The sequence below is a fragment of the Saccopteryx bilineata genome, chromosome 2 (genome assembly GCF_036850765.1).
Source record: "Saccopteryx bilineata isolate mSacBil1 chromosome 2, mSacBil1_pri_phased_curated, whole genome shotgun sequence".
Taxonomy (NCBI): Eukaryota; Metazoa; Chordata; class Mammalia; order Chiroptera; family Emballonuridae; genus Saccopteryx; species Saccopteryx bilineata.
Genome location: NC_089491.1, coordinates 67,236,169 through 67,251,585, shown reverse-complemented (window position 1 = coordinate 67,251,585; position 15,417 = coordinate 67,236,169). Strand labels below are relative to the sequence as shown.

Genomic DNA, 15,417 nt, shown 5'->3' with positions numbered 1-15,417 from the left:
AAAATTCACTGTCCAACTCAAAAATTTTCTATACTGACTCTGTGAACATCCAACCCACAGAATTTAGCTGTACACAAATACAGGTAAGTGAATACAGGTGACAGTCCACTTGTATCTCTCAAAAGGATTACCGTATTTTTCGCTCCATAAGATGCATCTGGCCCTGGCTGGTTGGCTCAGCGGTAAAGCGTCAGCCTGGCGTGCGGGGGACCCAGGTTCGATCCAGGGCACATAGGAGAAGCACCCATTTGCTTCTCCACCCCCCCCCTCCTTCCTCTCTGTCTCTCTCTTCCCCTCCCACAGCCAAGGCTCCATTGGAGCAAAGATGGCCCGGGCGCTGGGGATGGCTCCTTGGCCTCTGCCCCAGGTGCTAGAGTGGCTCTGATCGCAACGAGCAACGCCTGGAGGGGCAGAGCATCGCCCCCTGGTGGGCAGAGCGGTCGCCCCTGGTGGGCGTGCCGGGTGGATCCCGGTCGGGCGCCTGCAGGAGTCTGTCTGACTGTCTCTCCCCGTTTCCAGCTTCAGAAAAAAATAAATAAATAAATAAATAAATACATAAATAAATAAGATGCATCTGACCATAAGACACACCTAGAGTTTTAAGGAGGAAAATAAGAAAAAAAATATTCTGAACCTAATGGTGTGTTAAAATATTTAATAAAGTACCTTATTTTTCGCTCCATAAGCAGCACAGGAATTTTCCCCTCTTTTGGGAGGAAAAAAGTGTGTCTTATGGAGCGAAAAATATGGTATGTCTTGTTCCCATATTTAATGTATTAGGCATCACTGCTATCATCTCCTCATTATTATTAGTCAAAATGTATTCTGATATAGTAGAAAAGCCCAAGAGGGAGGTAAGTGAGCAAAAGATGTCTAGAAAAAGCCACACATTGGAAAGAGTTAGAGGTGACAACACAAATGAAGGAAGTGAAGCACATGAGCCATGATCTTGACATGTCCCCCTCTATTAAACAAGGCAATCTTGCTCTTGGAAAGCTTAGCCTTTTTACTTGAGGCAACACAATATTGAAAACCGAGAGAAATTCCTTGTGCAGTGGACTGATAGTCACACTCAATGTAAGAGACCACAGAGTACCAGGATGGTATAAGAGAGGGTATGGACACCATCAGATATCTGGAGGCGGTTGCAATGGGACAAGAACATGATTCGGTGAAGGAGCTGAGTTTCAAAACAAGTATGGGAGATTTCTTTTTTTTTTAAGTTTTTTATACAGGGACAGAGTGAGTCAGAGAGAGGGACAGATAGGGACAGACAGACAGGAACGGAGAGAGACGAGAAGCACCAATCATCAGTTTCTCATTGCGACACTGTAGTTGTTCATTGATTGCTTTCTCATATGTGCCTTGACCGCAGGCCTTCAGCAGACCGAGCAACCCCCCGCTCAAGCCAGTGACCTTGGGTCCATGCTAGTGAGCTTTTTTTTGCTCAAGCCAGATGAGCCCGCACTCAAGCTGGCAAGCCCCGAGTCTCGAACCTGGGTCCTTCCGCATCCTAGTCCGAGGCGCCATCCACTACGTTACTTTCTGGTCAGGCGGGAGATTTCTTTTTAATCAGAAATAAGTGTTCTGTTTTGTGCTTTTAAGATTTTATTTGATTTTACAGAGAGAGAAGGAGGGGTGGAGCAAGAAGTATCAGCTACTAGTTGCTTCGCTTTAGTTGTTCACTGAGTGTTTGTCTGTCATACGTCCCTTGACCAGGAAAGCCCAAGATTTTGAATTGGTGACATCAGCATTTTAGGTCGGCACTTTATCCATTGTGCCACCACAGGTCAGGCCAAGTCTGGAAGATTTAAGAACAGTGATATGGTTGCCTCACCAGTGGTGGTGAAGTGAATAAAGCATCAACCTGGAACACTGAGGCTGCTGATCAAACCCCAAAGGTCACTGTCTCTGAGAATGAGCTCATCAATGTGGAGTCACTGGCTTGATTGGGGAAATCGTCCACATGACCCCAATGATAGCCAGCTTGAGCCCAGAGGTCACTATCATGTAAAGCCCAAAGTCGCTGGCTTGAGCAAGAGTCCACTGGAACAACCCGGTCAGGGCACATATGAGCACTCAAGGTACAAATAAAGTAAAAGCATCTATGAGTTGATGTTTCTCACTATCTCCTCCCTCTCTCGGAAGCAATCAACACACAACTAAAATGAAAGCAACTAAGGATTGATATTTCTCACCCTCTCCCTTTCTGTCTCTTCCTGTCTCTCTCTCTCTCAAAAAAAAAAAAAAAAAAGTGATATGGAACAATTTGTAGATGACAGGTGAAGCAGCTTCCCCTTACTGCAAGATGTAGCTATCTTCCTCCAGTGAACTGCAGAAAACTATCAGCAAAGGTCGTTACAAAGGAAAATTTCAATCTTAATTTAGTGTCATCTCATAGTTATTTCAAAAGAAATAAGTACCTGGACATAAAACATTCAAAGAAGGCCTGACCGGTGGTGGCACAGTGGATAGTGCACCAACCTGGGAAGCTGTGGTCCCAGATTTGAAACCCTGAGGTCACTGGCTTGAGCATGAGCTCATCTGGCTTGAGTGAGGGATCATCAACATGATCCCATGGTCATTGGCTTGAGCCCAAAGGTTGCTGGCTTGAAGCCCAGTTCGCTGACTTGAACCGAAGATTGCTGGCTTGAGCAAGGGATCACTGGTTTGGCTGGAGCCCCCCACCATGTCAAGGCACATGTGAGAAGCAATCAATGAACAACTAAGTTGCTCAACTCATAGTTGAGTTGATGCTTCTCATTTCTCTCCCGTCCTCTTTTTTTGCAAAAAAAAAAAAAGAAAAAAATCCAAAGAATGCTAAAGTGCTCTTAACCCTTTGAGTAGTGAGTTTTTTTCATGCTCACTGACCCCCAGGAGTATTTTTTTCAAAAAATGAAATTAGTTCCAGTTAGTTTTATTAACTTAAAATAATATTTGTTTGATAACCAATTTATGGAAACAAGAAGAACATATATTTGCCTTTTTTTAATGTTGCCTTACACATTTTTAAAATAAATCAGTTGTACTCTGGATGGTCAGGAGGCATAAGGATGTACATGAACATCTGTACTACTCAAAGGGTTAAATGGGAACTGTAATAATGATGAGAAAGCTAAACTCCTGACTGGTTCAATACTCTGAAAACAACAGTTTACAAGGGCACTGCAGACTGCACTGCCTTTAATGGTCTGAGGCATTCAAACCAGAAAGCCTGGGTGATAAGGAGGTAGGTGAGGCTTTCAGGAAGAATTGTCACCACTCAACTAAGGGAAAATCTTGCAAGGGAGACTCTTTTGGAACCAGACAATACTCTTGGTGATCCTTGTAGTGTTAGGGATTAGGGAGATGACAGCCAGTTAAGCAAAGCATATGGAACTTCCTTTTAAACCTCAATTCAATGAACTACTATCAGCATTAAGAGGATCACCATTATACTATATGACAGGTATTATTACAAATGCAGCCCAACATAGCACAAAACACAAACCTGAATGACTCATTCTGTACTGTACCAGTATAAGTATATAATCTTGATGCCTCTTCTTAGCTTTCACACACAGAACAAGGAGATGAACTCTGTCTTCAAGGTCTGTGAAAGTACATGTGGCTATTGGCTATCCCAGAAATGTTCTACCTTCTCTTTCCTACAGATTACCTGTTGACTTTCACGAACCTTAGTCAAGCCAAATTATCCCACACAGGACTTTATCTGCCTTTCCCTCTTTTATTTTATCTTCTTTTGTGTACATCTGTATCCTAAAGAAAAGAAACTCTCATGTTTCTTTTAACAGAGGGCTTTTTTAATGTACGATGTTAATACGATTTAACAATGGCTATTAAAACTTTATCAGTGGACCAGCCCTTCATGCAGTGGTTCTCAAAGTGTGTGCCAGGGTGCACTGGTGTACCCTAAGATTTCCAGGTATGCCCTATGGTATTTCAGAGAAATATGTGCCTGTTGGGGACCAAAAAACCAACAGGGTTTTGGGAGTTTAGATTTTGGGGGAACAGAGGTGTGGGGAATTGGCTATAAGCTGACAGTCTGCCCAACCCCCCACCTCACTTGCCTGATTAGGTTGCAAAAGGCTGTTAAGCTGTGGTACTAGATTGTTTACACTACCCCCCATGTTCCCGGGAAAGACAGGAGGCAAGTTTCTTCTATTCTTTGTTTGGTATAAAGTTAAGATGATATGTGTGGTGGGAGTTTTCTGCACTCAACACAATTAAGAATAAAAAAAGAGGAACTCTTTAATGTATAGACAAGGAAATGAGAGTTTGCCTTTCAAATATATGCCCAAATATTGAATAAATTGCTAGGACACATCTGGCTTACGTTTCTCATAAACACGAGAATAAAAAAACTTAACACATTCACAGCAGGACCTGTTGAATTTACTAAATCTTACTCAGAATGAATCTATATATATAAAAAGATAACTTTTTTGTCGTTTTTTTATTTTTTAAACCCTATATTATGAATTCTAAAAAGCATAACTCAAAAATGTAACATAAAAATGTTTTTTAATGTCAGAATAAATTTAATTTTGTCATATTTATTTCATTTAATTACCATAAAAGCATGCTTGGACTTTATATTTTTCCTTTAGTATTTTACTTAATTATTATAACATATTTCTCAGAAATTTGTATATAGTGTGCCTACAATTATTTGTAGGATTTTCTTTTTTTTTATCTGTAGGATTTTAAATGTGCCCCAATTTCAAAAAGTTTGAGAACCACTGCTTTAATGAAACATAACAAAAAATTCACCCCTATGTTCATTGCAGCATTATTTACAATAAGCAAGATTTAGAAGCAGCCCAAGTGCCCATCAGTAAATGAGCGAATAAAAAAGCTGTGGTACATTTGCACAATGTAGTACTATTCAGCCCTAAAAAAAGAAGAAGAAAAAAAGAAGGAATCTTACCTTTTGCAACAGCATAGATAGACCTGGAGAGTATTATGCTAAGTGACATAAGCCAGTCAGATAAAAACAAATATCATATGATTTTATTTATATGGGGACTCTAGTGAACAAAATAAACAAAATTGAAACGAACTCAGATACAGAGAACAAGATCAACAGCTGTTAGAGGGAAGAGGGATTAGAGGGCTAGGTGAAAAAGGTGAAGGGATTAAGAAAAAAAATCCCTCACAGACAGACAACAGTATGGCAGTTACCAGAGGGAAAGGGGTTGGGGGAGGCAGAAGAAGATAAGAGGGGGATAAATGGTGACAGAATGACTTAATTTTGGGTGGTGAACAAAAAAATACAATAAACAGATGAGTTATTACAGAATTATACACATGAAACCTGTATTTTAATAACCAATGTCACCCCAATAAAATCAATAATTTTTATTTTTAATTTTTAAGAATTCAGCTCTTAGGACTCTTATGCTAATGTTACTGTAGTCAAGGAACCGTGTAGGGCCACCCAAGAGCACAGGAGGCTCTAAGTTCAGGACCTTCTTTAATTATAGAAGGTTCCTGACATCACCAAACACAATTTCATTGCTTCAGGGAATCAGTGTAGTCAATGTATATGAATCTCATTCTCCTGAGAACATTCAGAATTTTACCTCATCTATCTCAAAAAGGTTATGAGCATCCTTCCCTGAGAACAAATAATTATATCTCTATATTAGGGGTTGGCAAACTTTTCCGGCCCCCACCACCCTTCCGGAAGGGGCACCTCTTTCATTGGTAGTCAGTGCGAGGAGCATAGGTCCCATTGAAATACTGGTCAGTTTGTTGATTTAAATTTACTTGTTCTTTATTTTAAATATTGTATTTGTTCCCGTTTTGTTTTTTTACTTTACAATAGGATATATGCAGTGTGCATAAGGATTTGTTCATAGTTTTTTTTTATAGTCCGGCCCTCCAACGGTCTGAGGGACAGTGAACTGGCCCCCTGTGTAAAAATTTTGGGGACCCCTAATATAAAGTGACAGCCTAGAATGCTAAGGTTGCTGGTGGGAAACCGTAGGCTTGACCAGTCAAGGCACATACAAGAAGCAACTAGGAGCTGATGCTCCCACTCCTCCCGTCCCACCTGTCTTTCTCTGTCTTCTCTCTAAAAAAATCAATCAGCCTGACTTGTGGTGGTACAGCAGATAAAACGTTGACCTGGAACAAAAACCTGGACTTGCCTGGTCAAGGCACATATGAGAGTTGATGCTTCCTGCTCCTCCCCCTCTTTTCTCTCTCCCTCTGTCTCCCATCACTCCACTCTCTAAAATGAATAAATAAAAATCTAAAAAAAAAGTTGTTTAAAAAAATCAATCAATGCCTGACCAGGGTAATGGCGCAGTGGAAAGAACGTCGGACTGGAACTCAGAGGACCAAGGTTCGAAACCCCAAGGTTGCCGGCTTGAGAACGGGCTCATCTGGTTTGAGCACAGCTCACTAGCTTGAACTCAAGGTCGCTGGCTTGACCAAGATGTTAGTCAGTCTGCTGTTGCCCCCAGTCAAGGCACATGAGAAAGCAATCAATGAACTAAAGTGCCAAAACGAAGAACTGAAGTTTCTCATCTTTCTCCCTTCTTGTCTGTCCCTATCTGACCCTGTCTCTGTCTCTCTCTGTCACAAAAAAAAAAATCAATAATTAAAGATTTTTTAAATAGGAAATTAACCTCAAAAATAAAGTAAAATAAAAAATAGTGATTTGTTTAAGTCACATTAGTGTTACTGCTGCCATAGGCTACTGCCCATGGTGTTGACAGACTTTTTTAATATATCCTAAGAAAATCAAGCTGTGAAAGAAGCAAAAGAGGTACAAGGAGCCAGGACTCATGCCGTGGGATCTCCAGGCCCTTCTTCCTTTACTATCAAGGCTGAATGTTCTCTGCTGGTCCTTCATGAACACCCTCACCCCAATTCCTGTGTTGATCAACATTACAGTGGTGTCTCCTTGCCTGATACTCCAAGACAAACTAGGGGCTGCTATAGCACCCTGGGTCTCGGTGCCCCAGCCCACAACCCCATCTCCAGCACTGGACTGATGCCTGGCCCTGAGACTCCACAGCTACTATTCCAGGTTGGCCTCACTCTCCTCATGCCCATGTACTGTAAAAACTCTCCAAAAGCAGTAAAATAAAAACAACGACAACTGAATTTGGTCTTACCCTCAAATTTACCTAGTTCCTGCCTCATTCTCCTCTTTCTTCTTTACTGACTTGAACTTACTAATCTAGGTCCAACTCAGATGTCCCCTCTCCTCAAGAGAATCTTCCTTCAACGTCAGCCCTGCTCTAAGTGCCTCTCCACCAAGCTCCATGAAACCCCACATCTGCCTATATGGCCACGTTTTATACACCTTACTGCCCTTCTGGGAATTATTTGAGAACGAAGACCCTTATTCATCTTTGTAACCTACACAAACTCTCTCTCTTACCTCTTCACATCCTCTCCAAGAATTCTCACACCACAAAAAAAAAGATACAGTCTACTTTCAATTATTCTTCTAAGATTAAAGAGTCAAATTAGTCATAACTAGAAATTAGGGGAGAAATTGAACTACAAATTAATGACTATAATCCCTTTCAAAATAATGCCATGAACCATAATAAGCCAGTTCCCAGTATAAAAATTGAGCTGAACAGTTCAACAATACAAAGATATAATAGTATAGAGCAAAACAATACATGAGCTCTTTGAATGCACATTCATTACAATGATTTCAGATGTTCCTGACAGTTACAGGTTACTCTTACATTCACTCTTCATCATTCTCTTTAATGTACTCTTTTTCTTATTACTCTCCATCTACCTCAGGGGGACAAATACAAGTTATTTTTCATTTGTTTCAATTTAGGTATCTTGAGTATGATTAGTTTTGTTTAGCAGTAGCAGCTTACAACATCTCTCTCATGTCTTTCCTTGTGCTACAGGAGCATTGAAAATGTCAGCTCAGCTCTGGAGCTACTTAATGCTCCCGCAGAGCCTACAGAAAAGTCTATAACACACTATGCCTTGCAGGTCCTACCAAAATGACAGATTTGTGGCTCCCAAACCTGTGTTTAAAGTTTTAAAACTGCATGTTTACAAACTAGTGGATTTTGTTCATTAGATTTTAATAACTTAAATTACTCAAATCTGAAGTCTAAAGTCAATGTTCACTTGAAGCAATGCCAATGTGTAACTGGATTTCAAACACAAGCAATAAATTGATAAGCATAGTAAACCAAAGTCCATCAGTATTATCTGTGCAGGAAACAATTGTTATTTCACTATCAACTATGAAAAGCTAATTCAGGGCTTTTTATATCAATTGTTCTTAAAATGGTTCCAAATGTGCTGCTTCTAATTTTTTTTTTAAGCGACAGACAGGAAGGGAGAGAGATGAGAAGCATCAAGTCATAGTTGCAGCACCTTTGTTGTTCACTGATTGCTTCTCATATGTGCCTTGAGCGGGGGGCTCCAGCCGAGCTAGTGACCCCTTGCTCAAGCCAACAACCTTGACATCAAGCCAGTGACTTTTGGGCTCAAGTCAGCAATCCTGCGATCATGTCTATGATCCTACGCTCAAGCCAGCAACCCCGCGCTCAAGCTGGAGAGCCCACACTCAAGCCAAATGGGTCCGCACTCAAGCCAGTGACCTTGGGATTTTGAACTTGGGACTTCAGCGTCCCAGGGCAATGCTCTATCCACTGCACCACTGCCTGGTCAGGCACTGCTTCTAACTTTTTATATATGCAAAAATAAAAAAATAAAAGAACAAAAAACTCAATGACCCAAATAGGTGGTTAGAAACAATAACTCAGACTGAGTTTTATTTTATTTTAGAGCACCTACACACGCAACCTCTCAGACTAGAATCCGGATGATTCCTCAGTTCAGTGTTCCTTTCAGAAGCCTGAAAACGTGCCAGGGTACCAAAGAGAAGAAACAACAGAGAAAACCCAAAATAAACCCTCAGCTCAGGGGAAATCTGTAGTTGACACTGACCGAATTTTATACATTTCCACACTGTGGGACTGACTATACATAACTGCTTCCTTAAAACTAGCATCGGGATGAGAGACACTGGCAGTCTGTCTACTGGGCTCAAAACTTTGGAAAAGCATTTTAACCTCTCTGGGCCACGGGTATAAAATATCATGGGTGAGGGTATATACGTGCTCTCACCTATTCCAGTGAAAATCCCACAGAATCTGGTTTAATAAGACAAGGTTCCAATTCTATAAAAAAAGCCATAGTGTTAATGGCACTCATTTTTTGAAAAAAGAAAAAGTGACCACAACATGCTAAACTTAACGATATTTGTATTAACTAAAGAATAAATTGATAAGAATACACTTGGGATTGAAATACAAAAAGAAATAGCAACAATCTAATAAAGGTACAATTTTAAACTGGAAATATAGAAATGACTAGAGGTAGAACACACTGAAATGATCCTCTGGAGAGCAATACTGAAAGTCCTTCTAAAGTCAAAATAAAATACCTCATCAGATCTTTGATAGGGAAACCCATACACACATGCAAACACATACATACACAAATACATACACATAAAATAGAAGGCCAAAGGGAAATTATAAAAAAGGTTATTTCTGTTTGGTAAACTTATGAGCAATATTTTTTCTTAATATTTTCCCTATTTTTCCATTTTTCTACCTGAGTATATGCTACCTTATCAATAAACAAAAAATTCTCAATACAGAAGTTACACCTGACCAGTGGTACCACAGTGGATAAAGCATCGACCTGGGACATTGAGGTCCGAGGTTCAAAACCCTGAGGTCGCCAGCTAGAGCTCAGGCTCACCAACTTGAGCACAGGGTCACTGCTTGAGTGTGTGATCATCGGTATGGTCCCATGGTCCCTGTACTGAACCCAAAGGTTGCTGGTTTGAAGCCCAAATTCACTGGCTTAAGTAAGGGGTCAATGGCTTGGTTTGAGCCTGCGGTCAAGACACGTATGAGAAGCAATTGATAAACAACTAAAAAAACCCACAAAACATCGCAACTATGAGTTGATGCTTCTCATCTCTCTCCCTTCCTGTCTGTCTGTCTCTCTCTCTTTATCTTTCTCTCTCTCTCTCACTACAAAAGAAAAAAATCTTACTGATGCCCTAGCCAGGCAGCTCAACTGGTTAGAGCATCATCCTAACATGCTAAGGTTGCATGTTCAGTCCCCGATCAAGATACATACAAGAATTAACCAATGAATGCAAAAATAAGAGGAAAAAATTGATGTCTTCCCTCTCTCTCTCTCCCCCTTTCCTCTCTCTAAAATTTAATAAATAAATCATTTTTAAAAAATGTTAGTTATACTAGTAAAAACTCAGGAGAATGAAGAAAGGAAAAGATGTTTTCTCTTTTTTAACTTTTATTTTTAATATTTCAAACATCAACATATTTAAAATGTCATGTAACTCATCATTGAGCTTCAATTACCAATTGTTTGCCAATCTTCATTCAACTATACCCGTTCCACTTTATTTTCTGAAATATCTTAAAAGCAAATCCCAGACTCCATGTTATTTCATCTGTTTTTTTTCAGGTGTGCATCTTCGGTTGACAAGAAAAACATATTTACATAGCCAACATGCTACCATTACATCTAATAGTGACAACAATAATTCTAGTATCATCTAATACCCTGTCCATATTCAAAAATAAGAACGGTCCTTAGAGTAACAGTGTTCAACAACTGGAATCTATACAGAAAATCTGAAATTGTAACACTACCTCATATCCAGAATGTATAAAAAAACTATAAATCAATAAGAAAAGCATGATATAAAAGAAAACTGGGGCCCTGGCCGGTTGGCTCAGCGGTAGAGCGTCGGCCTAGCGTGCGGAGGACCCAGGTTCGATTCCCGGCCAGGGCACATAGGAGAAGTGCCCATTTGCTTCTCCACCCCTCCGCCGCGTTTTCCTCTCTGTCTCTCTCTTCCCCTCCCGCAGCCAAGGCTCCATTGGAGCAAAGATGGCCCGGGCGCTGGGCATGGCTCTGTGGCCTCTGCCTCAGGCGCTAGAGTGGCTCTGGTCGCAATATGGCGACGCCCAGGATGGGCAGAGCATCGCCCCCTGGGGGGCAGAGCACCGCCCCTGGTGGGCGTGCCGGGTGGATCCCGGTCGGGCGCATGCGGGAGTCTGTCTGACTGTCTCTCCCTGTTTCCAGCTTCAGAAAAATGAAAAAAAAAAAAAAGAAAACTGTACAAGAAGCTTAGACAGGTATTTTGTTCAACAGAAATCTAAACAGCCTTTGAAAATAAGGAAGGAAAATAATAAAGCAATTAAACAAGAACATACAGCCTGACCAGGCAGTGGTGCAGTGGATAGTGTCAGACTGGGTCACGGAGGACCCAGTTTCAAAACCCCGAGGTTGCCGGCTTGAGCGTGGGCTCATCTGGTTTGAGCTGGTGGGCTCACCAGCTTCAGCCCAAGGTCGCTGACTTGAGAAACAGGTCACTTGGTCTGCTGTAGCTCCCGGTCAAGGCACATATGAGAAAGCAATCAATGAACAACTAAGGTGCCGCAATGAAGAATTGATGTTTCTCATCTCTCTTCCTTTCTGTCTGTCCCTATCTGTCCCTTTCTCTGTCTCTCTCTCTCTCTCTGTGTCACGCACACACACACACAACAACAACAACAAAAAAAAGAAGATACAACTACACACACCTAAAAGAGTAGTTAAAATTAGAAAACTGACAATAACAGTGTCAAGGAGAATGTAGAGCAACAAGAACTCACAAACATAGCTACAGAGAGGAGGGAAGTGAAAAAGTGTTTTATTCTAAAGCTAACCACATGACTACCTTATAAACACTCCTAGGCATGCACACTACATACCCAGGGAAACATGCAAAATAGTCACAGCAGTATTAAGCATAAAGCCAAAACTAGAGACAACCAAAATGATCATTAGTAGCAGAACAAATAAACAAACTGTGGTGCATTCATACAATAAAATAATTTACAGCAATGAAAATAAATAAACTACAGCCCTGGCCTAGTAGCTCAGTTGGACAGAGATACACCAAGGTTGTGGGTTTGATCCCTGGCTGAAGCCAGGGATCAAACCATTACATCTAATAGTGACAACAATAATTCTAGTAAAAGAATCAACCAGTGAATGCATAAATAAGTGGAACAACAAATCAATGTCTGTCTGTCAGACTGGGACACGGAGGAGCCAGTTTCGAAACCCCGAGGTCGCTGGCTTGAGCGTGGGCTCATCTGGTTTGAGCAAGGCTCACCAGCTTCAGCCCAAGGTCGCTGGCTCGAGTAAGGGGTTATTCGGTCCGCTGTAGCTCCCGGTCAAGGCACATATGAGAAAGCAATCAATGAGCAACTAAGGTGTCACCACGAAAAACTGATGATTGATGCTTCTCATCTCTCTCCGTTCCTGTCTGTCTGTCCCTTTCTATCCCTCTCTCTGACTCTCTCTCTGTCTCTGTTAAAAAAAAAAAAGAAAAAGAAAAGAAATTAACTACAGGTACACATGCACACAAAAAGTTTAGAAATATAGTAAGGTGTCACTGGTGATGGGATTCAGCCAGTTTACACTGGCTCGACAGAACCGATACCTAATTTTTGTTGAGTTTGGTGAGTGGGTTGTTAAAATGGCACTTGTAGTCAGGGTTCTCTCTAAGGTGGGCAGCTGGGCAGCTAACTACCCAATGTGGAAATCACAGATTTACATTCCTTACTTTTTTTTTTTTCCAACAAAGACAGAGAGAGAGAGACAGAGAGAGGAACAGATAGGGACAGAGAGACAGGAAGGGAGAGAGAAAAGAAGCATCAATTCTTCATTGCGGCTCCTTAGTTGTTCACTGATTGCTTTCTTATATGTGCCTTGACTGAGGGGCTACAGCAGAGCAAGTGACTCCTTGCTCAAGCTAGTGACTTTGGGCCCAAGCCAGTGACCTTGGGCTTCAAGCCAGTGACTTTGGGCCCAAGCCAGTGACCTTGGGCTTCAAGCCAGTGACCATTGAGCTCAAGCCAGCAACCCCATGCTCAAGCTGGTGAGCCCACGCTCAAGCCAGTGACCAGTTGGAGTTTCAAATCTGGGTCCTCTGTGTTCCAGTCTGACACTCTATGCACTGTGCTACTGCCTGGTCAGGCTCCTTACTCTTTTTTTATGTTCATCTGCACAACAGCATGTTCTAAGCACCCACAGTAATATTAATTTAGTTCATAGGTGAAAAAAATAGCAAGTAAGGATGCTAATCAAGGAGCAATATGGAAATATCTTAAATAACAGTTTTATTGTTTTTTGTCAGGAATTATTTAATATTTTTATTAATATTTTAAAAATCTTTCTTATAATCTAGTTATGGTACCTCTTTTACTGTTCTTATTTAAGAATGAAGTGCATAGTAAACTACCTTTTGGTATATCGTTTTAACAGTCATTAGGGCAGAGAACCAGTTGTTAAATTATTTGAATCCCATCGAGTTGACAGAAGGCAGGCAGAAAAGATATATACTGAATGATTCTTCTAGTTTTATATAATTTGGAAACAAAATACAGTTGGCTGCATTTTTAAAGAAAGGAAGGGAGCGATTACCATAAAGTCTGAAATCACAGATTTAAAGTGATTATCCTTAGGAAAAAAGGGAGAGAATATAATAGGTAAAGAGAGTGTAGGAGTACTCTAAGGTACAGGTGATATTTTCCCTTATGTCAGTGATGACACATGGTGTTCACCTTACAATAATCCATTAAGCTCTAAGTTTATGTTTTATTCACTTTCCAGCTTGGTTTATATTTCAAAATATAAATGGTTTAAAAATACATAATAATTGATTTAGACAAAGAGTATCAATGAATGGCAATTCATCAGGTGAAAGGCTGTTGGGGAAAAGTATATTCATTTAATACCTAAGTAATGCTCTATAGATCACTTATTAATTATAAAAGGATATCCTTGACTGGGCCCTTCAAATGGAGAAAAAATGTTAATAAATAATGTTATTAGGACAATTAAAGATCTATGAATATGGTCTGTACATAGATAATATTATGTTAAATTGCCTTGTAATTAATAGATACATGCTTAAGTAATTGTAAACTATTATAATGTCTGCAACTCACTCTCAAATGTTAAAGCAGAGAGACAAAGATTGAGCAACAGAAACAAAACAATTTGTCAAATACGAACAACTGGTGAATGTATGTACATAAAGGGTATTCAGGTGTTCAATGTACTACATCAACCTTTTGCTAGGCAAGAAATTTTTCAAAATAGAGCAATGGGAGAGGGATAAAAGGTTCCAAACAAAAAAATATTTTTAAAAATAGGAGCTACAAACATCAGGTGGAGGCAAAAAAGATTAGGTTATATCTAGTGTGGATTATGCTCTCCTGAGAAATAACTGGAACGATTGTAAATTGTTTTTAATTCTTCCAATTTGTATATAAAAAGGAGATAAGCCTGTTCAAATATCTTTTTAGGCCTGACCTGTGGTGGCTCAGAGGATCCAGTGTTGACCTGGAACACTGAGGTCGCCAGTTTGAAACCCCGGCTTTCATGGTCAGGGTGCATGCAGGCAAGAGGAGACTGCTGCAGGTTGATGCTTCCCGCTCCTATCCCCCTTTCTCTTTCTCTCTCTAAAATCAATAACAAATAAAAATTTTAAAATATATATATCTTTTTTAAACTATTAAGGGAAAACTACTGGAAAAATAGATATTAAAATACTGCTTTTGCCTGACCAGGCAGTGCCACAGTGGATAGAGCGTCAGACTGGGATGCAGAGGACTCAGGTTCGAGACCCCAAGGTCTGCAGCTTGAGCGCAGGCTCATCTGCTTTGAGCAAAGCTCACCAGCTTGGACTCAAGGTCGCTGGCTCGAGCAAGGGGTTACTTGGTCTGCTGAAGGCCCGCGGTCAAGGCACATATGAGAAAGCAATCAATGAACTAAGGTGCCAAAACGAAAAACTGATGATTGATGCTTCTCATCTCTCTCCGTTCCTGTCTGTCCCTATCTATCCCTCTCTCTGACTCTCTCTCTGTCTCTGTATAAAAAATAAAAAAATTACTGCTTTTGCCTTAACATGGTATAAGGTATATTTCTTATTTTCCAAATACTTTCATCGAGTTTTGCTTTCTAAAAAATTTAACATAAGGCCCTGGCCGGTTGGCTCAGCGGTAGAGCGTCGGCCTGGCATGCGGGGGACCCGGGTTCGATTCCCGGCCAGGGCACATAGGAGAAGCGCCCATTTGCTTCTCCACCACCCCCCTCCTTCCTCTCTGTCTCTCTCTTCCCCTCCCGCAGCCAAGGCTCCAATGGAGCAAAGATGGCCCGGGCGCTGGGGATGGCTCCTTGGCCTCTGCCCCAGGCGCTAGAGTGGCTCTGGTCGCAGTAGAGCGACGCCCTAGAGGGGCAGAGCATCGCCCCCTGGTCGGCAGAGCGTCGCCCCTGGTGGGCGTGCCGGGTGGTTCCCGGTCGGGTGCA

General features: G+C 41.1%; 1 protein-coding gene across 5 annotated transcripts in view; it reads right to left on the bottom strand.

Annotated features, from left to right (window-relative positions):
- The window catches only part of KDM4C (lysine demethylase 4C), a 465,635-nt gene that overhangs the window by 412,323 nt on the left and 37,895 nt on the right, over window positions 1-15,417 (bottom strand). The window contains exon 5 of one of the 5 annotated variants that reach the window (XM_066257232.1): window positions 12,188-12,411. The exons of the other annotated variants lie outside the window; for them this stretch is intronic. Within the exon in view, the coding sequence (XP_066113329.1) occupies window positions 12,382-12,411 (30 nt within the window). The 3' untranslated portion in view covers window positions 12,188-12,381. Of the gene's footprint in view, window positions 1-12,187; window positions 12,412-15,417 lie in introns of those variants that run through there. 5 annotated transcript variants of the gene reach the window in all.